The sequence below is a fragment of the Marmota monax genome, unplaced genomic scaffold, assembly GCF_021218885.2.
Source record: "Marmota monax isolate L192 unplaced genomic scaffold, Marmota_monax_Labrador192_F-V1.1 WCK01_AAM20220418_F8-fsc01225, whole genome shotgun sequence".
Taxonomy (NCBI): Eukaryota; Metazoa; Chordata; class Mammalia; order Rodentia; family Sciuridae; genus Marmota; species Marmota monax.
Genome location: NW_026692769.1, coordinates 6,869 through 30,558, shown reverse-complemented (window position 1 = coordinate 30,558; position 23,690 = coordinate 6,869). Strand labels below are relative to the sequence as shown.

At 51.6% G+C, this 23,690-nt stretch overlaps 1 protein-coding gene and 1 non-coding gene across 7 annotated transcripts in view; both read right to left on the bottom strand.

Annotated features, from left to right (window-relative positions):
- Window positions 1–17,895, bottom strand: part of LOC124094387 (TNFAIP3-interacting protein 3) — a 31,456-nt gene extending 13,561 nt beyond the window's left edge. Inside the window, exons 1-6 of one of the 6 annotated variants that reach the window (XM_046447070.2) lie at window positions 17,432–17,895; window positions 7,967–8,053; window positions 5,451–5,531; window positions 3,846–3,911; window positions 2,873–2,986; window positions 972–1,097 (exon numbers count right to left, since the gene is read on the bottom strand). In XM_046447070.2, the coding sequence (XP_046303026.1) occupies window positions 972–1,097; window positions 2,873–2,986; window positions 3,846–3,911; window positions 5,451–5,531; window positions 7,967–8,053; window positions 17,432–17,593 (636 nt within the window). In that variant the 5' untranslated portion in view covers window positions 17,594–17,895. Of the gene's footprint in view, window positions 1–971; window positions 1,098–2,872; window positions 2,987–3,845; window positions 3,912–5,450; window positions 5,532–7,966; window positions 8,054–8,245; window positions 9,017–17,431 lie in introns of those variants that run through there. The other 5 variants (XM_046447067.2, XM_046447074.2, XM_046447068.2 and 2 more) reach the window with 5 other exon arrangements.
- Window positions 17,896–21,948: 4,053 nt separating this feature from the next.
- Window positions 21,949–22,055, bottom strand: LOC124094389 (U6 spliceosomal RNA). The gene has a single exon (XR_006852215.1). It is a non-coding gene; the product is annotated as a U6 spliceosomal RNA (small nuclear RNA).
- Window positions 22,056–23,690: the final 1,635 nt, after the last annotated feature.

Genomic DNA, 23,690 nt, shown 5'->3' with positions numbered 1-23,690 from the left:
CACAGCCGAAAGGTCCCCGAGGAGGCGACATTTGTACAAAGACATGAGTCTTACTCAGATTAAATTTTCTTGTTGAGATCCTATGATTATAACCACCAAAACTATCAAACCACTAATTTTCTAATTTTTTAAAAAAGTTCTGCTAGCTATAAATACAGATTAAAAAATGAAGTGCAACACATAAACTTGAGCAAAAGAACAGGATTCTCAGTGGCTCCAAGATCTAAGGTGTTTATTTCCCTGTGCCCAGTTTTTTGTTTACCTTCAAATGAAAATTTCCCTGAAATTTATATATTTCTCTTCCCCCAGGAAATTAAGAATTGGTGCATGGAACACACACACACACACACACACACACACACACTCACACTCCTCCTCATCCTCTGAGCAATGCACAACTGCTCCTTTGAAGACTAAGATGGAGCTCGGGTACTGGATCCCTGGCATTTTCCAGGCAGCCCTGACTTCTGCCCTTCCTCTCTGAGAGGTGAGCTGGGCCTTAACCTTGCTATTGACCTTGGGCTTGGCATTCAGCTTACTTCTACGCGTGCACCACGCTGAACCCCACAGCATCTGTCTTAAAGACCTGCCCACTTCCTCAGGAAGCTCCTGTGGTTGCTGAAAGGTGAGTGTTCACAAGCATGCACCTGCTTCATATGGCTCTGCAGACTGAAGGAGGAAGGAGGAGGAGGGGGAGGAAAGAAAGATGTGTGTGTGTTCTCACTGCCTCTGCAGCTTCCATTCTCTTGCCATGCCCTCTGCAGAGACACAGAATCCCAAAGCCTCCTGACCAGGTGGGGCTGAGCCACAGCTGTGCTGGTAAAGGTGGTGTGCCCTGTACCCAACCGAGGCGGGGGCCATGTGGCAGCTGGCTTGGATACGACCAGTACTGGATACTGTCAGTATCAGTAGCAGGACTGTGCCCGCCCCCCAGGGAGCTCTGGCCTCTACCTTGGGGACCTGCCCGGTACCTTGTTAAGGCGTTGTATTTCACATTCATAGTGCTCTTTCTTCTTCATCGCGAGAGCATTTTTTTCCTTCAAAAGCTTATTCTCTTTCTTCAGTTCCTGTAATTCTTCGTTTAGGGTTTCCCTTTCCTTTGAAAAGAAAGAACAAGGACTTCAGGACACAATCAAAGTCAGCAGGGAGGATAGTGCAAGGCCCTGTACCTCAGCTGCCTGGCAGACAGAGGGCTTCCCTCTTGGAGAAGTACAGAGAGACCGTGATATTGCCTTTGAGCATCTCCTTCAGGCAGTACCCTTGGATTGAGGACAGCATTAGGACTGAAGATAATTTTTCTTTATCAAAACTCAGTGCTACTTCTTAGAAGTTTGGTGACCCCAGAAAAAGACATCAAAATCCCCAATCTTCACTTTTCTTGGTCAGATAAATGGGTCTGAAGAATCATCTAGTTCCCATTACTAGGTGATGGATAAGGGACTCAGTAAAAACATTCACAATTCTAAAAAAAAAAAAAGAAGAAGAAGAAAGAAAGAAATCATGCAACAAAACAAGATATCAAGTATCTCAAAGCCCAGTCCTGAACCAGGCTGCAGCAGAGAGCAGGAAGAGCAAGGGGATTCAGGCAAATAGAACCCTTTGCTCAGAGCACCTGCTGCCATTGTTGGTTTAAAAGGCAGCGATCATGGCATCCGATGGTGGTCACAAACCACGTTTTAGGCCATCACCTGGAAGCATATTGTTAGAAATAACTGAAGATTCACTTTGAAGGCATTAACGGGCTCTGGACTTAAACAATGTCACCTACTTCTTAACTTTACACAGTAAATAGTAAGCCTGGTGTGAAGGAAATTGGCTGAGAATAAATAAATATTGCACAATATAGGTATCTCAGGATGAGAAAATAGGAAATATATGTGCCAAAATGTGTGATTTTAGTCATTGGTGTTTCCCAATGCAATTCTTAAATTTAAGAAATATACTTTAGGAAATTCATTTTCTTTAAAAGTGAAAGTATTTCTACTTGATTTTATTTAAATAGAATGGGCCAATACACTTGGAAAATGAACCACTCAAGAGAAAATTATTTTAACTAGAAAATGGTCGAAACTCCAGAGGCAAAAGCTACTAAGATTCCTGGTCAGGTGTCATTGGCAAGGAAGCCACCCACAGCGGGGAGAGGAGCTGCCAGCCCACTGCCGGGGCATGTGGCAGAGGTCTCAGCCAGGTAGGCAAGGCCAGGAAACAGGCCAGGGCCCCTGGTGTGATGGTGACTTCCCTGCAATATCTGCAGTGCTGGTTTTTCTTAGTATACCTGAAAGGAGAAGCTTAGAATTTAAGATTCTCCTCTCATCCTCTTAGTACCCACTAAGTCCAGTAACTGTAAGAAAAAGCAGGAAGAAACAGAGTCTGCTTTAGGAGGAACCGCCCTCTGGCCTGAGGCATGGCACCCTCAGCAGGACCCAGGGAGCCCATTTCTGCAGGCCCAGCGTCGGCTCGGCCGTGAAGAGCCCTCTAGCCTCTGGCCTGGGCTCCGTCTGCTCGCTGGCTGTCTTCTTTTGTGCTTCTGGGAATGGAGCCTGCCGCAGCAGGCTGGGTGCCGGCCACACGGGGACAGCTTTCTCGTGGTCCGTGTGGCAAAACAACGGGTGAGAACGTTCAGTGAGATATGAGGGCGAAGCGCTGTGGAAACGCACGGTACTCTGCTTGGCGACAAGAGGAATGCCCACTTGCGACACCGAGAAGCGACTCGGCAAGTGCAGCAGGTGGCCTTGGCGCTCCTCTCCGCCATAACAAGCAAAGCCCGGGGACAAGGGCAAAGATGTCTACTACGGCCTTGGAGACGCGCAACCGCCCCGCGCCGCGGTGCTGGAGCCCTGGGCCACCCGACGCGGACCCCGCGGGCGCCCACCTCTTCCCGCCGCGGGCCCCGGGCGGCGCCACCCGCGCTCTGGCTCCGCCGCTCGCACTCCAGCTCGCCCAGGGCGCCCTCGGCCGCGAGCAGCCGGGTCCTCAGCTCCGCCACCTGCGGAAGGAACCGGCAGTTTCAGACCCCTCTCCAGCACCCAAGCCTCGGGCACCCGACTGTGCGCTCAGGGACGCGAGCGCCCCTCCTCAGCGCGTCCCTCGCGTGCAGCAGGATGTGTGCACTTTAGAAAGAGCTCGGCCAACCCCAAAGCAAGCACCGGCCTGGCCCCGCAGCCTCCAGCTCTTCCCTCCTTCCTCCAAAATTGGCCTCAGCAAGGTGTCCTACCGCTGCCGCATGCGGTGGGAGCATTACCTTGCACCTTATGAATTTGGGTATAAAAAGGGGGAAGAGAGTAGCAATGTGGTTGTGGTCTAGTTTCTTAATTCCGAATTCTTTAGGGGATTTACTTTCTCTTTCTGGAGATTGAGTGGCTTTCAAATTACAAATTGATTTTAAGGAGATTTTCTCCAAAAAGTTGCTTTCTCACCAAAGCCAAAGCTTCTCAACAGCACAGTGGCTTACAGGGAAGGGGAGGGCCCTTTGTCTCCTTATGGAAAGAATTAGAGGCTGGTCTTGCAGAGCACAGCATGAATTTTAGACGTCCCTAACAGACACCACAGCCTGCAGATGCACTGATGGCTGCGAGAGACCCCGCTGGGAAGCAGGACACATAAGCACACTCTGGGGACAGCACTAGAGGTGGTTTGTAGCCCATTTTTCAGCGCTGCCCAAGGCGCTCCACCGCAGTGCTCATTCCTCTTCAGTACCAAGAGGCCAGAGGTGCACCCAGCACCCTCTCCCCTCTGGCTTCCACTACTGCCTTGCACAGAAACCTTCACAGCCGCAATCCCTGAGCCTCCACATGGCTGATCCCGACCAGGTTAAGGAGATGCAGAGAGCCAGACAGGGTGCTTACCTTTCTTTCATACACCTCCTTCATGCTTCTAAACTGCTGGTCCCACTGCTGATTGACTTGTAGGAGCTGAAATTATTAAAACCTAGTGAGTCAACAAAGGATTTCTACCCCTTTGCAAATTTGGGCAACCCTAGAATCACTTTTTGAGGTTACAGAGAGTGGAAAGGCAAAAGTGAACAGAATAACTCCTTCCAGCGAGTTCTGTGTGGGCTGGAGGACCTGCTGCTCACTCTCACCTGTTCCTAACTGGTTCACACAGGGAGACCATTAAGTCTGGGTGTATCGCAACCAGCCCGCTAAACAGCACACCAGCCAGCTTTAACTGTCTCATATGAACTTTCATCTTCTTTGTTTAATTCAATCAGAATCTAATAAAAAAATGTGATGTTGGTGGTTTTCTATAAGATCTACTAATGTGTGAAGGGTCTTTTCACAAACCTTTTCAGATTTTTTTATGTATATACATTGATTATTACAGTGAATTATTTTTCTAGCTTTAAAAAAGTTTATATTGAAGTCTGTACCATTAAATGATAATCATTTGTTTGCAATAGTATTCTTTAAAAGAATAACACATGATTTGTGATACATAATCATTGAATGGATACTATCACATTTTCAAAAGTATAGATTTTTCAAGGAATAAGTTTTGCTGTAAGACAATTTTAGAAAACTCTTTAAAGGTTTTAAACCTCTGTGCTAATTAGAAGACAACACTGTGAGTGGTGTTTTAGTTTCCTTGTAGGGAAATTTGCAATCTGCAGCACTCATCAATATAAGAAGATAGTCACAAATGACAAACGGAAATAGCAAATCTGTCACCTAGGACAAAACAAAATACCGAACCCAGAATGGCAGTTCCTAGGTAACTCTTTTGGTGGAGATAAATATGCTATTTAGTTCAGTTCTATGTATATTGACTAAAGATGCCTGCTTTGTTAACTTTTTATGGATTAGCGTTACTGTGCTGTAGCTGCATTAATCTACTATAGGTCAGGAATTTTCTATGTAGTGTCAAAGAGGAGTAGATGGTACCATAGAAGAGACAGTGGATTAGGAGAGGAACCGCCAGGTCAGCCACAGAGGGAGCACTACATTTGTGACACCGTTCACCTCCTCCTCTGTCAAGAAGGGTAAAGAGGTTCAATGCTCACTGAACTCAGGAAATAAAATTCAGATGATTAAAAATATCTATTCATCCCCACTAACATTTAAGGAATGAATTTTCTAATGTCAGCGCTCCCAGACCCCTAGCGTTGAGACGCCCAATTCACAAAGTCACACCTTCTCAATCAACTGCACTGAAATCCTTCACATTTGGAGTTTCAAGGTGTGCCTCTTGTGTGACACAGGTCACGAGTTCACATGGGGCACATGGAGGAAGCAGCTGAAGTAGGGGAAAATTAGGATTGTAAATGCCAAATGAGTTTATGACCCTGTCATTTTTTTCATTAGGCATTACGTAAATATTGATAAAACTGTTTTCTTTCAGTATAATGCAATGCAGTATCAGAGAGGTGAACACCGTCACTTAGCAAAGATAAAAGACATGATGCTTGTTCTCAGCACTGACCCATCCCGATGTCTTTAACTAATACAAGTTACCTCTTTTCTCTGTTTCTCTAAGCACCTTATCTTTTGTTCAAGAGGATCTGTCAAATTCTTTCTTCTTGAGGATTGAGCACTCTTGGGGGAAAAAAAAAAGGATTGAGGTAAAACCATTTGCAAAGTAAATAGGAGAAATACTGTCCTTCACAAACACCCTGTGTTTAACCAACTCTTATATTGTGATTTATAAAAACACTGGATTCTGGAGCTGAGAGGCAGCTCAGTGGCAGAATGCATCAGCACCACAGACAAAAACAGAAACCCTCTCCCATGGTTCCTTCATAAGGACTTGTCGGGGCACAGCTTCACATTATGAAAAGATCCCGTCACAGGAATTGGTAAACAAAATATCCCAACAAATCATAAATGTATCTATATAATGGGTAAACCGGAAGTTAGAACTTCTTAAATTTGAATTTGAATCCCTTTCCAAAAAAATAAGAGTAGAATGACTTACAGAAATTGGGTCAGTTTCAGGATACGTTTTAGACGTTTACATAGTAAACATTTCTCGAGAGTCATTTTCAGTCCTGCCCATGAACATATCACCAGCAAATTCTAAAGAGTGTCTCTGTCAAAAGTCAGAGGGGGCATAGGACCACCACGAATGAAGACCACAGTGGCCCCTGAAGCACAGCGGCTGAAGCCCAAACCCCAGGACTGTGGATTTTAGCACGTCAGAGTCGGGGGCATAGAGATTGTCCGGCACTGTGTAACACTAACCAGCTCTTGGAATAAAAGTCTTTAGAGTACAAGTTTGGACTGACAATAAATTATTAGCTTAATGGCTTAATGGAAACATTAATCATATTTTGGTTTTTTTTGGGGGGGTTGGCTATGTTTGTCAAGAATGGGAATATTCATTTAAAGAAAGCACAGAAGTCCCTGCAGCTGCCTGTCATTGGGCTAAATTGTCACTTGCATAAAGGACTGGTTTCTGTGCTGTAACCAAAGAGTCCTTTAGGTCATAGAAGCCGGAGGGTGATGATGATCTGCGTTCAGCCCCTTACCATCAGGGACTGTGGACCACGGAACTGCTCCAGGCTCTGCATGAACAGTTAAGAATATTTTCAAAACATGTTGATCTTTGCCAGAAAGATCAGAGGAAACAGTTCTTTTGCCATCATCGTGGGATTTTGAGGGCTCTTTCATGAGAAACCATTTATAAAGCTGCATTTCCCTGTATTTCCTTACTTCTGACTTGTACTTTAAGGTTTGAGGGAGTACACCTGTGTAGCTGCTGCTCTTTGCTTTACCTCCTTCTTTCTATTTAGACCTGTGTTGTGACTAAGGCCACATTTTAACAGTGAGCTTCTGTGTAAACTTGCTGTTAACCACAAGAAACTGGTTTGGCTGATCACCAAGAGGGACGTGGAAATCCAGGTGACAAGCATGTTGGTTCCTGTGAGTGAGTGACCTTCTCCTTTGGGAGAAGACTTTTAAGAAACGAGATTAGAACTGACTGACCCACTAAGCATCTTGGATCTGGCATGTGCTGAGAGCCAGCCCTACTTGGTGTGTGCTGAGATGAGCACCCAGTGGTGCAGCAACAGGGACTCTGACCACAGGAGCAAGTCCAGGTCCCCCTGACACAGAGTGCCCCGGACACTGGGTTGAGACTTCTGAAATGGTGTCTCTGTGCCTAACCAACATCCTCAGTCATCATGGTTCCTAGTAAGTCAATATCCTGCCATCCCCGCTCACACTCGGAAATGTCAATCTGGGGTCCTCGAAAAGCCCTCCTTTCACTTGTGAGGTGGAAAAAACTCTGTGACCATAAAACATCTGTAGGCTCTTGCCTTCTGGGAGTGCAGATGTGGGCTGATTTGTTTCCGTAAATAATTTTTTCTGGATAAAATCATAAAACACTCTGACCTGGATTCTTATTTTATGAATAAGATACAGATACTGGATTTTCAAAGGGGTCTATCTGGAGCTGGAGGAGCGCTGATTTCTGAGACTCAGCAGTGGTCTTTGTAAGTGGGGAAATGGGGAGGGGGGAGGAGAGGACCCTGGGCTTGTCAGCCACAGCTGTATCTCCAGGGCTTTCTCTGAAGATTAGTCTAAATTTTGCCATGGCTTATATGACTCAAGTGTATATTAAAATATGGCAAAATCAACCAAATACTAAAATTTTGGGGAAATTTCACTTGGATTTGCTTTGCTTTTCAGTTGCTAAAAAGGCATCAGATATTGCAATAAGTGCAAAGATTTCTAATGACTGAGTTCTAGTTCAGAAAAAATGTCCCCCATATGCAATTCCCTATAATATTTTCTACAGAACACGATCTATATTCACAGTGTCTGGGCATTTCTTTCTCTACCATAATACCCAGGCCAACTTCTAGATATTAAAATTTCAGCACTACCCACTTAAATTTCTAAATGAAATATGTGGTGCAGTTTCTCATTATACCTTGGTTATCTTTTATTAAAAAACTAAGAAAGCACCTCCATTCATTCAGTGTCCATTCACCCACGAGGCCAAGCCATCCCCAGAAGCGTGTTCTTACCTCTGCTTGGTCCGCGGAACTGTCCACAGTGCTCATTCCAGCTGTGCCCTGGGCAGAATGTGCTACGGAAGCTGTTTTCCTGGGAGTCTTGGGAAGCAGCAAGAAGAGGGGGGGAGTCTCTTATGGTGTGTTCAGGGTAAGACCAAAACGCAGAATTGGCAAAGCCCACCCCACCACTAACTCATGGTAGAAAAATCACAATGATCGTTTTGCATTAAAAACAAAGGGAGGTGACTCTGCCTGTGAATGACTCGGAATAAGGCTGATAAGTGCACAGACCCGGACTTTAACTCTCCTCTTCCAGAGAGGGATTTCCCAGGATGTCTCAAGCGGCAGGCTGTGACTAAGCCCACAGAGCAGCCTTGCCTCCTCGGTATGTAAATCGTCCTTCTTCCTTTACTGGCAGTTTCTCCCACTGCAGGAGGAAGTTCCCACTGCAGAAAGCCTGGGCCCGGGAGCCCTTCCTCACTCGTCCAAGCGCCATGGACTCCGTGTGTCTCCCAGAGCAGTGGGCGACCACGCCATGTTTCCCTGCAGGCATGGTTTCTGGCAATGGGAGTGTAGCTGTGGAACCCAGGAGTCACACATGACGCTCCAAGTGCCACTGATTCTTACAGAACTAAAAGAAAATAATTCATTTCAAAGAAAAATGGGCCTTGTTGGCAGATCGAATCTACATTTGGCAGAAAGGTCGACCTTGGTTCTCAGACTGGCCGTCATTTCCACAGGTCAGGGGGGACTGTCACCAGGCACCTGAAATGGCATCTTTTTGCTCTGATGTTCTGCTTTAGTTAGGGGACTCCTGCCACTTTGTAGCGAGCTCGAGACGGGTACCGCAGGAAGACGTGGGGTGGGAGGTGCTACACAAGTGGACCAGGGCTCCGGGGCTTGCTGGTCGGTGGCACAAGAGGCCAGGTGTACAAACAAGGGAATAAGGGGCCCTGAAAGGCACCCAGGAGCCACCAGCCGGCTCCCCGCCTGACGGCTCCTCGGGCTGCCGTGAGGTCTTCAGGTTCACAGAGGACGAGGAACTCCCCAGGAGGCGAGGGGCTGCAGGCCTGGCCTCCCCCCCACTGTCCTGCACTCCCCTGTGCTCCTGCGGCCTCCACATCCTCCCTGGGCCCTGGCACGTGCGGCTCGGCCCCCAGCCCTTTGCCAGGCCGCCCTCCCACCTGGACTTCAGCTTGGGTTCCCCCACCCGAGGGAGTGCACGGCCAGCATTGCAATGTCTATTCCCTGTCCCCCCGGCCATCTGTCCCAGCACTGCGCAGGGCCACCTTCAGCACTCTGCTGAATGAGGGGCCTCGTGACCAGCTGTGCCTTGCTCCAGTTCAGGGGCTCACTGCTGGTCTTGGGTCTGTTTACAAGACGGGCAGGAATGAGAGGCAGTGGGCTGGCCTGAAGCAGTGTCCACAGGGGCAGGTGGGACTCACTGTCCACTCAGAGCTCTGAAAGCCCACTGACCACCTACACACTGACCTCAGGGCAGGGGAAGAGGCCTCTGGAGGCCACTCTGTGCCAACAGAGGTTCTTTCTCCAGGAGGGGGAATGCTGTGGTAAAGCAAGTCTCCTCCAAAACACTCACAGACACGCACACACACAGACCCAACACACAGACACATGCAGACCCGACACACAGACATCCACACACACACATAGACCCAACACACAGACACAGATAAACACAGACATACACACACACACATAGACCCAACACACAGACACACAGACACATGCAGACCCAACACACAGACATCCACACACACACATAGACCCAACACACAGACACACAGACACATGCAGACCCGACACACAGACACACAGATACACACAGACATCCACACACACACATAGACCCAACACACAGACATACAGACACATGCAGACCCGACACACAGACACACAGATACACACAGACATACACACACACACACAGACCCACACCCACAGACACACGGGAACACACAGACACACATGGACGCACAAGAGCACACAGGACGAAGGCACAGAGCCGTCTGTAAAGCTCTAGGTTCCCTCCCTCCTCTTCTCTATCGGTCACAGTAACCCAGGGGTTCACAGGGCGGTTTCTCACGGCACCGTCCCTTGCACCAGCGTCTCAGGGTCCCTCTATGGCCCTCCACTAGGCGGTGGCCTCTGTGAAGCACAAACCCGCACTTTTGCATCCTCGTCACCGTCTGCTGGGGCAGCAGCCAACGGCCCCTAGAGCCCTGCAGGTTCTCGCAACGCTCTGGAGAAGCTGCAGCTCAGCTGGGCACGGGGGCTCCCGCAGACCTGCCAGGAGCGACAGGCACCTGTGGCACCCGCCGGCTCACCCCGCCCACACGGGTGCCCTGCTCTCAGGAGTCTGCTCAGCCTCAGGAGGAGTCTCAGCTGAGAGAACTGTGTCCCCGCTTCCAAGGCTGTTCTGATGACCCCTCATCTCCTGTGTGACTGGAGGGACACAACCGACCAGCAGAAACATGAAGAAGGACACAAGAAGGAGCTACTGCACGGCTCTGCAGCTGTCACCTGAGTGCACTCTGCCACTGGTGACGCGAGGGCCTGGGGCTCAGCCTCCGCCCAGCCCTCCTCCCGGGGCGGCCCTCCCTGACCACACAGGTCAGCACTAGGACCAGCAGCTTGACCTTACCTAGGAACCCTCCCTGAGTCACACGACAAAGGGAAGAGACTGGCCCAAACCGACACGTCAGTCACAGCGCTCGGCACGGAGCCCATCCCAAACCAAGCAGAGACCCCACTTCCAGTGATGTGTACAGGGGTGTGAGCACACACACACACACACACACACGTTCACATATACACGTACACACGTTAAATGTACACACATCTACACGTGCACGTGCACATACACACTCTTAAACAAACACAGAGTTTCATATATCCACGCAGATGTGTGCAGGTGTGCACACGTGTGTGTATACACAGGCAGATATGAACAGCTGGGATGCAAAGAGAAGCCAGAGAATAAGTGGTAAGGACACCAAAGCCCCTGGGAGCTGGAGGAGGCTTTCCCGGCACGAGAGCGGGCATCTGCTGGGCCTCGAGGGGTGGGCAGGGCTCTGATGGGGTCGTGGGAGGCGCCACTGCAGGCCACCTCACCAGGGCAGAGGGGGCAAGGCTGAGGCCCCGGGTGACAATGCGCCCATGTACCTGGAGCAGGTCCACGGGGCATCCGAGGAGGACGGGAAGGAAGTCACGACGGGTCTCCTTGGGGGGACACTGAGGACCCTTGGGCAAAGCAGTCTTGTGACGAGCGGCTTTTCAGGACCAGCAGGCCTGAGATGCGTGGTGCCTGTGACATGGGAAGGCCCGGCAAGAGCGAGCCAGTGAACAGACTAGCAAGGTTACCCTGGGCAAGGGACACGCCTGCCACCGCGTCCACCAGGCCCCGGTGGCCAGGGCGGCCCCAGAGCCCCTTTAGTTGCCGGCTGGTCCTCTCTGTGGGGACCTCAGAGCCCCGCCCCTCCAGCTGCAGGAAGCCTGTTTCCTGGTCTGCCCACACAACCTTCCTCCCCACGGGAAGGAACACGTCTCATTTCCCAGAACACAAAGCCTGGAGTTACCTTTCAGGCACCTTTTACCTCAAAGTCTGTGCCCAGTTTATCTGCACACTCTGTAGGCTCCATGCAGACCTGTCCACCACGGCCTCAGGAACCAGGGACTCCGGGCCTCCTGCCGCACGGGGCAGGCGAAATGACAGGCCTTTTGTCACTGGTTCAGCATGAGGCTGTCCTGTGGGCTTCCGGGTCTTATCCAGCAGGAGCTTTCTTAGGAGCATGTCCAGTGGTGACTGATGTCTGGTTGTGTCTGCTGGCCTCTCTGGAAGGCCAACAAGCCTTTTCTGCTAGCCAGACACTAAGGTACCCCAAGGGCTCTCCTGCCCCAGCCATGAGCAGTACAGGGTGAGGCTTTCAAATGTCCTTTCCTGTCCCTCCTCTGCTGAGACCGGCCGGTGGCTGCCCATGTCACCCAGAGCCGAGGCAGACTCTTCCCAGTGGTCAAGGGGCCCCTGCGGCCGGCTGAGCCTCTCTGACCTCTCCTGCCTCCTTTTTGCTCACACGGCTTCTCCTCCGGCTGTGCTGCAGGCCCTTGAGCCCCTCTCCTGCCCAGGAGGCTTTCCCCCAGTGTCCACACAGCTCATCTGCTCCCCCACAGGGAGCCACAGTGTGGACCTTGCTGTCGTCCTGTTGGACACCACTCCCGGCCCAGTGCTGCAGCCACCTCCCCTGGTTGTCTCCCCAGTGCTGCATACGACAGAGCACATGTTCCCCACCTCTAGGGTGTGGACGCCACCCGACAGCTCTGTGCCCCTGCTGCCTTTGTGCTGCCTCAGGTGACAGGGCTGGACCCTCCAGACCTCCCTCCCACAGGAACAGACCGTGGCGCAAGCAGGAGACTGCGGGAGACCTAAGGTCAGAGACTTCAGGCCTCTCTGCTTTCGATGAACAAATCACCTTTCTTTGCTCCTGGAAACTGGTCTTGGATTAGGGAGATGGGATGGATTATCAAGTTCTTATTTTGATGAAAAATGGTTGATTTAGGTTTAAAAGTAGGGAAAAAGAAAAGAGAAACCAGGTACATTTTTTCAACAATGTGGTTACAGAAAAGCGTGTGGTGCCTTCCCGTAGTTTGCGAGTTTCCCTGTACCCTCTGAGCACACCGGGGCCGGGGCACTCTGAACTACTGAAAGCACTTCCTCTAGGCCCGGGGAGATGGGGGCTGTCCAGACGGAGGTTCGCATCCACCCAACATCCTCCCCATTTGAGCCCAATCCAAACTTACTCAAAGCTGATATCTGCCTCCAAGTCAAAACCCAAAGAAGACAGGAAGGGAGAGAGAGAGAGAGAAAGGAGAAAAAGAAAGACAGGCAGAAAGAGTCCCAAGGCAGACCAGATTCTCGGACAACTCAACTCTGTTGGTTCTCCTTAAACCCGGGCACCTCACGCCCGCCCCAGGTTGCGCGGTGTCCCAGCGCTGACGGAAACGGCCTGTCAGGAGAAGTGCTTCAGGACGCTGTCCTTGCTGTCTCATGGAGGGCACCTGCAGGTTGGTGTGTCAGTTTGCCACGGCATCAGGATGTGTCTTGCTGGGTGTGGTGTCCACTCATCGTACACTTCGCGATCTTTTTTCCCCCTTTACTTCCCTGAGGGCAGCTAATCAAGGGCGGTGGCTGGCCGTGCATTTGGCCTCAGCACGGCTGCGAGTAGTGGACTTGAGGGTGCCCAGGAGAAGGTGGAGATGTGCGGAGCAGAGCACAGGTGCTTTGACACAGAGACCACGCTGCCTGTTCCCGAGACTCTGTCCGAAAGCATATCTAGAGCACTGATTTGTAAACTAGTCGCCCCAATTTGGGGGCATTTGTCACTCTCGATTGTTCTTTAATTATACAAACTGATGTGTCTTGGGATGGGTATGACTAAGAATAGGATGCATAAAATATAATATTTTGGCAATAAAATCGTATCTTTAAAATAGCGTCAGGCCGGGTGTGGTGGTGCACCCCTGTGATCCAGCAGCTCAGGAAGATCCCGAGTTCAAAGCCAGCCTTGGCAAAAGCAAGGTGCTAATGGACCCCGTCTCTAAATAAAATACAAAATAGGGCTGCAGATGCGGCTCAGGGACCGAGTGTCCCCGAGTTCAATCCCTGGTAAAAATAAAAAACAAATGGCATCAGGACAGAATTCCGTGAACATGCTCTAGCCCAGGGACCCTAACCCTTCACACCAAGCACGACTTGGAGTCTTCCTGCCCTCCACCCAGGAGCCCCTGTTTTATGACAGCCATTGTCCTCTAACGAAGACTTCATCCACCTGTGTTCTCATGATTCCTCCACTGAAGGGCATTCTGGATCTTAACTGTCGACGTCTGCGAAGGACACTGTGAAGTCACACCTACGACTATGCAGGTAGTGGACTTGAGGAGCAGTAGCTCCTGCACTCAGGCTGTAGAGCCGACGGTCCCTCTGAACTCTATCAGAGACCCACGCATCCTCCAAATTCATGCCACACCCTCAGGAACGGATTAGAGCCTTCCATCAAGGAGAACCACCCACTTTTCTTTTCTTTTGTCCCTCTTCCTCTTTGTCACCAGGCCTATTTTTCATACACTTGGCAATCTTGACACCGATGCACTGAGGCAGCTGCCTTTCCTCAGCCACCGAGACTCGGGCTGACCTCTGTGCACTGACCTCCTGCGGCTGCTTGCTACAGCACCCCAGGCACTTCGGTGCGGGTGGACTTTCTCCTCTTCATCAGTAATGCTGCTCATTTCCTGGAAGCCATGAGTCATCTGGCTTCCTTCTCGGTTCTGACCCCCTCTCCACTCCTTCTTGGCAACGCTGGTTAGTGAAAAGGGAACTCCACGTGGCTCAGGCCCCTTCATCAGGTCATTTCTCCATTCCGCTACCCCCTTCCCATCTCGTGGAGCCATGAAGAAACCGATTCCCAGCTCCCGGAAAAGGAGTCTGCCTCCCACTCCTACGCTGACTCCATTCAGTGGGAAAGCGGAGGAGCCCTCCACTGTCCCGAACCCGCCCTCGGCTGGCTCTCACTTGTTTCACCCAAACAGGAGTCTTCTTGCACCTGTTTCGGTTCTATCAGGACCTCAGCGAGAAAGTGAAGGTCTGCTCTGTCCTGAGCGCAGCACTCCCCTGCACAGAGGGTCGCTGTAGGTTCCAGCAGGCAGAGCAGGGTTCGCTCTGGAATCAAATACGTGGAGACACCTGGGGAGGAAGATCGAGGAAGGTGCTGGAGGGATGGAGGGAGGAGGTTGCAGACTCCCTTGGCTGCTCTGGGAGGACAGACCCAGGAAGACGGGCAGGCCACAGTGGCTGGATCGAGTGTGGTGTGTTAGGCCCTGGGTGGGGTCCACTCTGATGACAGCATCCTCTGCATCTGCTTGAGCTCTGGCCCAGCTCCCAGATGGCCCTGATGTGAGGGAAGCAGGAAGAGCAGGGCGATGCTTCCACTTGGTCCCATTTGAGTCGAGGTCCAGACTCTCCATCCTATCAGCCCATGAGGAAATATCTCAACCTCCTTGAACCTGAGCTTCCCATCTGCAGGGGGTCAGGGTTGAACAGCTGGACGTAGAGGAATGTTCTGCAGGATGCTGGCCCAGAGTGGGTACTGAACAGCAGCAGCTAAAGCCCCTGTGATGGGAGACCAAGAGGAGGTGACGCGTCCTTCGGCAGACACTGGAACTCCCAGGTGCACGCAGGGAATGAGTATCTATTCCAGGGCAGGGAGCACCCGTGTGTGGTGACCTGGGGGCTCAGGAGGACATATCTCACCCAGGCAGGGTTGGCACAGCCAGGGGCACCCACCAGTGCTCCGGAGCTTGGCACAAATCTCATCTACAGGCAGCAATGACCAGTGAGCATCCGAACCCCTGGCAGTCAGTGACTTCAGCATCAGAACAGGAAAGACCACACAGTGGCCCCAGCCAAGAGTGAGCAGTGGGTCTCTGAGTCCCTGTTCCTGCCACTTCCCCGGCAGACTCCGAGCACTCTAGGGGAATTCTAGGGGCGAATTGATGGCACGTCTAGCTTGACCGTGGCTCACGAAGTCAAGCTAGTGGTTCACTATTGTTGTCTTCCAAAAAAACCTGCCGTGGAACTCAGTGCCTTCAGGGAGCAGACAGATCCTCCTCCAGGCCCCGGGGCCAGTGGGGAAGACAGGTTCACCCAGCACACGTCGGGCCTCAGCCTGTGTCCCATGACGTGGACAGGGCCTGAGCCCTCCAAGGGAGCAGGCAGGCGACTCGAGGGAAGCCAGACGGGCGAGTGGGCAGGAGAGGCCAGAGGGGACAGGGTGTTTGGGGATCTGCATGGCCCGTGCCGGTGAGCAGGGTTTTGGAGCAGGTTGAGTCAGTAGGTGGTGGCACGTGCACATGAGGAGATGAGAGAGACGGAGGTGCCAGGCCACTGTGCCTCGGGTCGGGGTTACAGCCCTGTGATGGTGGGGAGAGCCCGGCACGGCCATCAGTTCAGCTATGGTAAGGGAGTGCCCGACACTGCCCGGGAGGTGATGTGGTCTCTCTGGGGCTCAGTGGACCGTCAAGCACAACGTTGACTGGCAGGTGATGGAGATGCTAAGGCACAGGCCCCGGTGTGGCTTGGCGACTGGCTGTAAGGGGTGTGTCCCACCTCAGCCCAGGGCCCCTGCCACCTGAGGCTCCCGTGGTCCACTCCCCTCCCCCGCCTCCCCAGGCCCCTTCCAGCTCCCTGAGTCTCCTCAGCCACGGCTCGGCGCTCACCCTCTGGGGGTCTTTCCTCGTACTTCATGAGGAGGACGGGAAACACCAGCTGGCGGCTGGGAACAGCCCGCCCTGCGCCTCCCGAGGCGCTCACTTCATCTATGAGGTGTGGAGACGCCTCTCCATGAAGCCCCAGAAGCAGACATGACGTATGAGCGAGCCTGAGGCTGGCAAAGAGCGTGCAGAGAGGTGTCACCGGTAAGGAAGGTCCAGCTGGAGAGTCCTGAGGGCGGGAGGCTGTCGGGAGCACGTGGGACTTGGAGGGTGACAGCCACGGGGCCCGAGGGCCCGGGCACTGGGGATTAAAAGCAGGTGGGTGTGAGTGTGTGTAAGTGTGTGTGTGTGTGTGTGTGTGTGTGTGTGTGTGAGACAGAGAGAAGCATGCGCAGGCTGCCAGTGCAGAGATGCCCAGGAGTGGGGTGTCCCCTGGTGATGTCAGGGCAGACCCAAGGTTGGTGCCGTTCTGAGACTTCCTTTAAGAGACGAGGTAACAGGTGTGGACGCAAGCTAGCTGTAAGAGCAAACATTTGTTCAGGGAGACCAAGGTCCACCAGCACCACAGAAAAGTCCCTCGGTGATCTGCACCTGCCACGTGCACACCTTACCTGAGAAAGGAGAGCTGAAGTTACTGGTAGGTATAAACTCTTTATGCCAGGTGTGCTCTCGACTCCACCCTCATTACAGTCTCTGGTGACCACTAAGTAGGTGGTCATGGCAGACGACCCTAGAACCATCAGGGAGCAGAAGAGTTCAGGGGGCCCTTATCATGTGTTTCTAGATGGTGGTCCACAGAATTCTTAGCTCAAGCTGAGTCTTGAATTTTATTTGCTTAAACAAAGTACCACAGATGAACATCTGCAAAGAGGAAATTCAAACACCTTTGACTTTCAAGCAAAGAACAACGACAACAACAGAAGCACAAAGCAAGGCAGGAGCAGTGCGGGCTGCGGAGCCCAGCCCTGCCTCCAGGAACGCCTGCTCCTGGGGACCCCACCTCGGGTCCTGCTCCTGCCTGGAGGGGCCTCCGCCCAGGACTCTCAGCAGCAGGAAGCGACTGAAAGGGAAGTCCTGTGGTGCTCAGCACCTGGCCCTTCAGGAAGGGCTGCCTGCAGTGAACGTGGGGACTGTCCCCGCACACTCCTCCTTGAGCCAGCAGTCGGGCACGGAGATTTGTGGAGGAAGCTTTCTTACCTTTGGAGGACATGCATTCCTGTGACTCAGCGTGGCCTCTGGGGGGACCCCTTTTGGATCAAGAGAAGCATTTCTCTCTATCAGATCCCGGATTTTATTGTCCAGCTCCACGCTCTCGCACCTGCCCCGGGGACAAGGGAAAGTCACATGTGACAAGGTCATGAAGAACTATGTAGGGCTGTGAGTTCGCGCTGGAGGTGGCACCTGTGCCTGGTTCCTCTCCAGGGTTTAGGGGAAGCAAACTTGGGCTTAGGAAATTCATGAACTTAGGTGCATTCAAGGGCCTGAGCCTGGAATCAGACGATCTGAAGCACAGCCTGTCTCCTTACCGTCTCTGAATACCTGCGACTAACCTGAGGACAAATTCCTAAGCAATTCCAGCTGCCAAATGGAAATGCTTAGCCTAGCCCAGGAGCACCTGGGAGCGACCTGGAGGAGGACTAGTCCCACTGCCTCATCCTGGTGAGAACAGAGGGAACCCTGTCGGGCAAGAGGCCCGTCCCTGAGACCCAGCCCAGACCTTGGACTCAGGTCCATTTGCCTTCTCCTTGTACCAGGTGGGTGTGGAGGAGAGGTTTCTCACTAAAAGCACAACTCCAGAGCAACTCGTCAGTCGTGTGGGTTTGGTTCCTCTGCTTCTGCTGCCTGGCTATTTCTCTGACCCACGGCAGAGAGCACCTGCTGGAGTAGTTCCCAATCTCTCTCAAAACACACTTCAGAGGGAAGCTGCTGGTGCAGCAGCGGCCGCTTGGTTAGGGGAGGCTCTGCGGCCAGGCTGTCAGTGCTACTGACCTCCCTTCCTTGAGCCACTGGGCGTGCTAAACAGCTGGCCCCAGCCTGGCCAGCAAGGTCCTCTCCTGTGGACAGAAGGTGCCAGAATGAAGCAGGAGGGAAGGGGCAGAGCTAGGAGGTACAAGGTGTCTCCCCAATGTCCAGTTCATGACCCCCCCCAGGGGTGCTGCTCCCTGCCTGGGGCTCTGTGGACCTCCTCAGATCTCTGTAATGGATTCTCTTTCCCTCTTTTGTCATAGAGCTAGTTTTGCTTGGCTTTTTTGTAATTAAAAAAAAAAAAACCCACAACTCTAAATAAGAAGCTCAACCTCATATTCGTGCTCGTTGTTCCTGCAGGCTGTGAGATTCCTGTGCCCGTGTCCTGCATCAATCCCACCATCAATCTCTGGCTTCTGGTTCTGCCGTCAATCTTCTGTGGCCCAAACGTTGTGCCTGCACAGTGTGGGGCTTGGGTGCACACTGGAGCTTTCCCAGGACCCTCTAAGGAGCACGGTGACATCCCTTTAGTAGGCTCCCCACATCCTCCAGATTCACGGATTCTCAAGTCCGCAGAACTGGGCTAGAGTGGATGTTAGGCCTTGAGGCAGCTCCTGGTGGCTTCTGACCTGGACTCACCTGCCGAGGGGTCACAATGCTCGTGGTCCCTCCCCCTCTGTGGGGAACGTGCTGCCCAGCAGTTTTAGACAGGGTCTGAAATGTGGCCGAGACAGCGGCCTGGCCCCTGCTCTCTCCGATTCCTCTCTTCCTGCTTCCAGCCAGGTGGCCCATCCTGGCTCAGGGAAGGCCCCAGCTGCCCCCAGCGCCTCAGCCTTTGCTGCTGCTTCCGTAGGACTGCTCCCACATCCTGCAGGCCCTGGCCCCGATGTCGCTCTCTCTGGAAAGGCTGCTGAGCACCTGGAGTGTCGCACCACCACGACTGCCCCACGGCTCCATTTGCTTTCTTCTTAGACGTTGCTATGATTCTCACTTCCTATTTACTGTCCTCTTCCCCAACCCCATATACGTCTTTACTCATTGCTCTGTCCCCTGGCACCCAGTAGGGCTGCCACAGCACCTGTCATTGAGAAGAAAGACCTCAGGTGAGGTTAACTCAAAACACCCAGATGTCGAGTCCAGTCTGACCATTAGTAATGTCAGTAGAAAGTTGGCAAATAGCCTGGAGCTCGGGAGTGACCAGCTGGAGTGCAGCCCAACAGGCCCCGAGCCCTGAGCACAGCTTCAGAATGGACACTGGGGCTCAGCGCATGCTGCCTGGTGGCGGCCTCGCCCTTGTCCCAACTACACGTGCTCCTCAGTATTCAGCAGAGCCACCGAGTGCGAGTGCTGCTTTTGCAAGAACAGCCTGCCCCGTGCTCCTCAGCTGTGGGATGCTCCTAACTGCTTTGTTGTGAGTGACAGTGAGCATGCAGGCCAGCAGTCACCCTGCCCGCTCCTTTGGGACAGGAGCAGGCAGGGTGACTGCTGGCCTGCATGCTCAGAGCTGGCCTCAGAGCTGGCCTGGCCCCTCTGTTTCCAGCATGGTTCAGCACATGGTTCATGATTCAGCCCCCGCCATAGCAGGGGGGCCCTCAAGGGAGAAGTTGGATCCTGGACTTGACACAGTGTAAGGCTCAGGGTGGTGACCATCATGTCCTTGACCTTGGCCACCACAGGGAGGAACAGTGACAGTGAGGAGGCAGAGCCCCACACGTGGTGGAGTTGGGGTTTGGAGAGTGGTCTCATAGTGGACCCTGTGGCAGGGGCAGGGTCTGTGGGCTCAGGAACCCCTCTGGAAACCAAGCGGAAGGGCGGGAAGACGGGAGGGCATAGCCCGGGGCCACCCTGCCCAGACTTGCACTGCTCTCCTGCCTCGTGGCACTGCCATGGCCAGCGTCATTGTCACTGAGGAGCTGCGCCACTGTCCCTGAGACAGCACGGTGATGCCACAGGCGGCCAGTTCTCCCTGAGAGTCAGACGTGGGACCTGGAGTAGCTCCCTTGGCTTCTGTGAGCCCTGCTGGCCTGGTCACCCGAGTGCCAGCCAGGAGTCAGGAAGGCTGCAGAGCCCCACAGCGCCAGCCAGGAGCCAGGCCTGGTGACGGCAACGGTGGCTCTTGGCTAAGGCTCTGCCTGGCACCCAACATTCTCCCAGAGACTCGGGGAGGCGGGGTCCACACGTCCAGCATACTGCAGGCTGTGTAGAGGGTTAAGTCAACCTGACGACGAAACGTAAAAAACCACATGGGACTACCAACTGCTCTTCTCTTGCTCACATCAGAAGTGACAACCTGTCTGGTGACCCCAAGGGGCAGCCAGGGAGGACCGGGAAGTGGCTGAGAGGTCTTCAGGTGCACGTGTAGCCCTTAACTCCGCGATTAGTTCAAAGGTCAACACTAGAGAAGTCTCCAGAGGTTGTCAAATGCTGCAGGCCTGTGAATGCCATTGTTTAGTGGGTCCTCCAAGGATTATCTGGTGACTTAAATTTCACCCAGATGTGGTAACTTGTGGAATCTCATCTGGCAGAAAAGATGATCACATCCTGAAGAAAATAATCACCCCCCACAGACACAACAGGTTGCCACATCTTGGAGCAACTTGAAGACACCCAGCCTGAGCCGAGTCCAGAGGGGAGGGAGGGGGCTCCTCCCGGCCGAGGACAGAGGCGAAGCTGGCAGGGCTTCAGTGGCCAGAGCCCCTCCCCCCACGTCCTCCACCCCCACGGCCACGCTTCCTCCGCCCACTGCCTGAGCCACGTGTATGCTTTGATCCTAGGTCCTAAGCCATGTTTTGTTTTGTTTTTAAAGAGGCAGAACAAAGCATATTTTCGAATATGAAACAAGAAAAGTTGAGAGTAGGATCTTCTCTGATGGAAATATTTCCAGATGCTCAAAGACCCGGGATCACAACCAACTCCATGACCCAGAACTAAAAGGGTCGTCTAAAAGCCTAGGGGAAGTAGCAAGTTCCTGTCTTTAGTTTGTTGTTGCTATGATTTGTACTCTTAAGTATGTCTCCAGCTAGTTCAGAGAGAAACAAACTGCTCGATGAGGAGATCCTGTGTGTGTGTCTTAGAGGAGTGAGCTCTGGCGTTTCCTCACTTCAGTAACAGGAGACATTAACAGGGAGGTCTTGGAAGGGAGAAGAAGAAAGAGGGGTGGCTCAGAGAAGATTTAAACTGGCACTGTCCCCAGGCAAGGAATATGTCTTTAGTTTTATGTGGTTTAATGATTTAAACAAGTGTCTGGAACTTGTATTTGCACATCTGATGGGAAGCCCAGAGGCTGGACAGAGAGTCCGTGTAAGCATGGACCCTGCTCTGTCCACCTTCTTGGCCGGATTCCTGCCTATTTCCTCTGTGTCTGTGACATGCCAGGTCCCTGTACTGATGCCCCATGCACAAGCCGAAGCCCCAGGAGGACAATGGGCACATAGGAACCCGGCTGGCACAGGGAGGCAGTGTGCTGCAGGTGGCTGCAGGTGGCTGCAGGTGGCTGCAGGTGGCTGCGGGGCTCTGCCAGCTCTCAGGTCCTTGTGAGGTTGGAAATACTATGCTGACTCAGTGCCGCCTCTAGAGGGTGCTCTGTGTTCAGTGCAGGTGGAAAGGGTCGGATCCTAATGTTTTCATTTTAATTCTGAGTTCAGAAGGGTAGAGGTGCAGGAGGCTGGAGGAAGGCAGGGAGAGAATAATCATAGATAATTTAATTATTTAAAAACTTTTAATAATAAATAGTTTTTGTTTTCTTCTTTAATAATATAGACTGCTTCACAAATTCGCATTTTCTCCGTGTGCAGAGACAATGCTAAGCTTCTCTGTGTTGTTCTAATTTTAATAAATGTGCTACCAAGGAGAGCACAATTATTTATTCTTTAATAAATTCTTAAAATTTCCGATCATTGTTGAGCATAGTTGGCACATGTCTGTAATCCCAGCGACTTGGAAGGCTGAGGTAGAAGGATCACAAGTTCAAGACAAGCCTCAGCAACTTAGCAAAGACCTATGCAACTTAGCGAGACCCTGTCTAAAAATAAAAAGAGCTGGGGATGTAGCTCAGTGGTGGTAAAGTGACCCTGGGTTCAATCCCTCGTACAAAAAAAAAAAGCAACAATTGTTGGACACTTTCATAATAGACCTACCACTAATAGCTTCCCTCCCCTAGCCACTGTAGAGCAGTTCTCAGCAAATACAGAGCAGCCTGCACAGAAGATGAACTGGTCATGACCAATTCAGCATGTTTTGTAACCCCTGTAGCAAGATTAACATGGTCAGGTAAAATTGGCTCCTGCTCTCTCAGTGGATGGGAGGAGTGAGTTCTGGTGGACTTGGAACACGCAGTCAGGGACCAGACAAGGCACCAAGTTGCCAATTGACTAAATCAAAGGCTGGAACAGTCTGCATCCACTCCTCTCTCTTGCTGTGTTCACATGCATATGAAATAATCGAGCCTGGAGTATTTTTGTGCCAGAATTAGGACAGAGTCAACAAACTGATCAAATATGAGATAGTTTCAACATCCAAATAAACAGTGATAAGAATGCATTGTAAATCATTAAATAACATATTAATCTTTAACCTATACTCATAAAAAGTTAAATATAAAGGGAGATAAGAAATGCGTTTCTCTATATTGGAATGCCTACAGTGAATGTAGAGAAAATTACAATACTAGAAAAATCAATACTCAGCAACCATCTTTATAATAATTCAAATAAGAAATAGATGGTAAAACAAGTGACTGAAATTTTAATGAGCTTTGGGATATTTACATGACTTTATAGTATTACCCCCCAAATCCTCCATGAATAGCAAAGGAAATACTAAAGAAGGACTAAAGAATTACTTTACATGGGCAGACACCACCTTAACAAGTGACCAAGGTCAAAACCACCTGCCATGAGAAGAATCCAGACTGTAACTGTGTGGTGAGAAGCAGCGAACCCCGAAGCTCACGTCTGTAGTCTTTCTGCTCAGAGCAAGACCTGACTCTAATAATGTGGAATGGCCAGCCAGCCCAGAGCGAGCTGAGAGACATCTCAGAGTGTCAGGCCTGAGACCTTCCACAGGGTCAGCCCACGGATGTCAAAGAGACTGCGGATGTATGACCCTGGACAGGGTCCCTTTCCCAGTCCTGTTGGAATGGAAGACTGTTCACAGGATAATTGGCAGAACTTGAATGGGGCTTGGGACTTAGGTGGTAGAAACATGTCCACGTTCATCCTCTGATGTCCACGATTATTTTGTGGCTAGAAGATGATCTTGTTTGTAGAAAAAAAAAACACACAAAATCACCCTGTAGTATCCCACTTCCAAATGACCAAGGAATTGTCTTCTTGTAAATTTCTTAAAATTTTCTGATAAGTATGAAGTCATTTTAAAGGTGAAATTGACATTATTGTCTTAAAGAATACTAAACTTTAAAAGTAAGGTCTGAGTTGGTACTCAAATTATCTCTGCTCCCCGGAGGAATCATCTTACAGAATGAAGTCAGCAT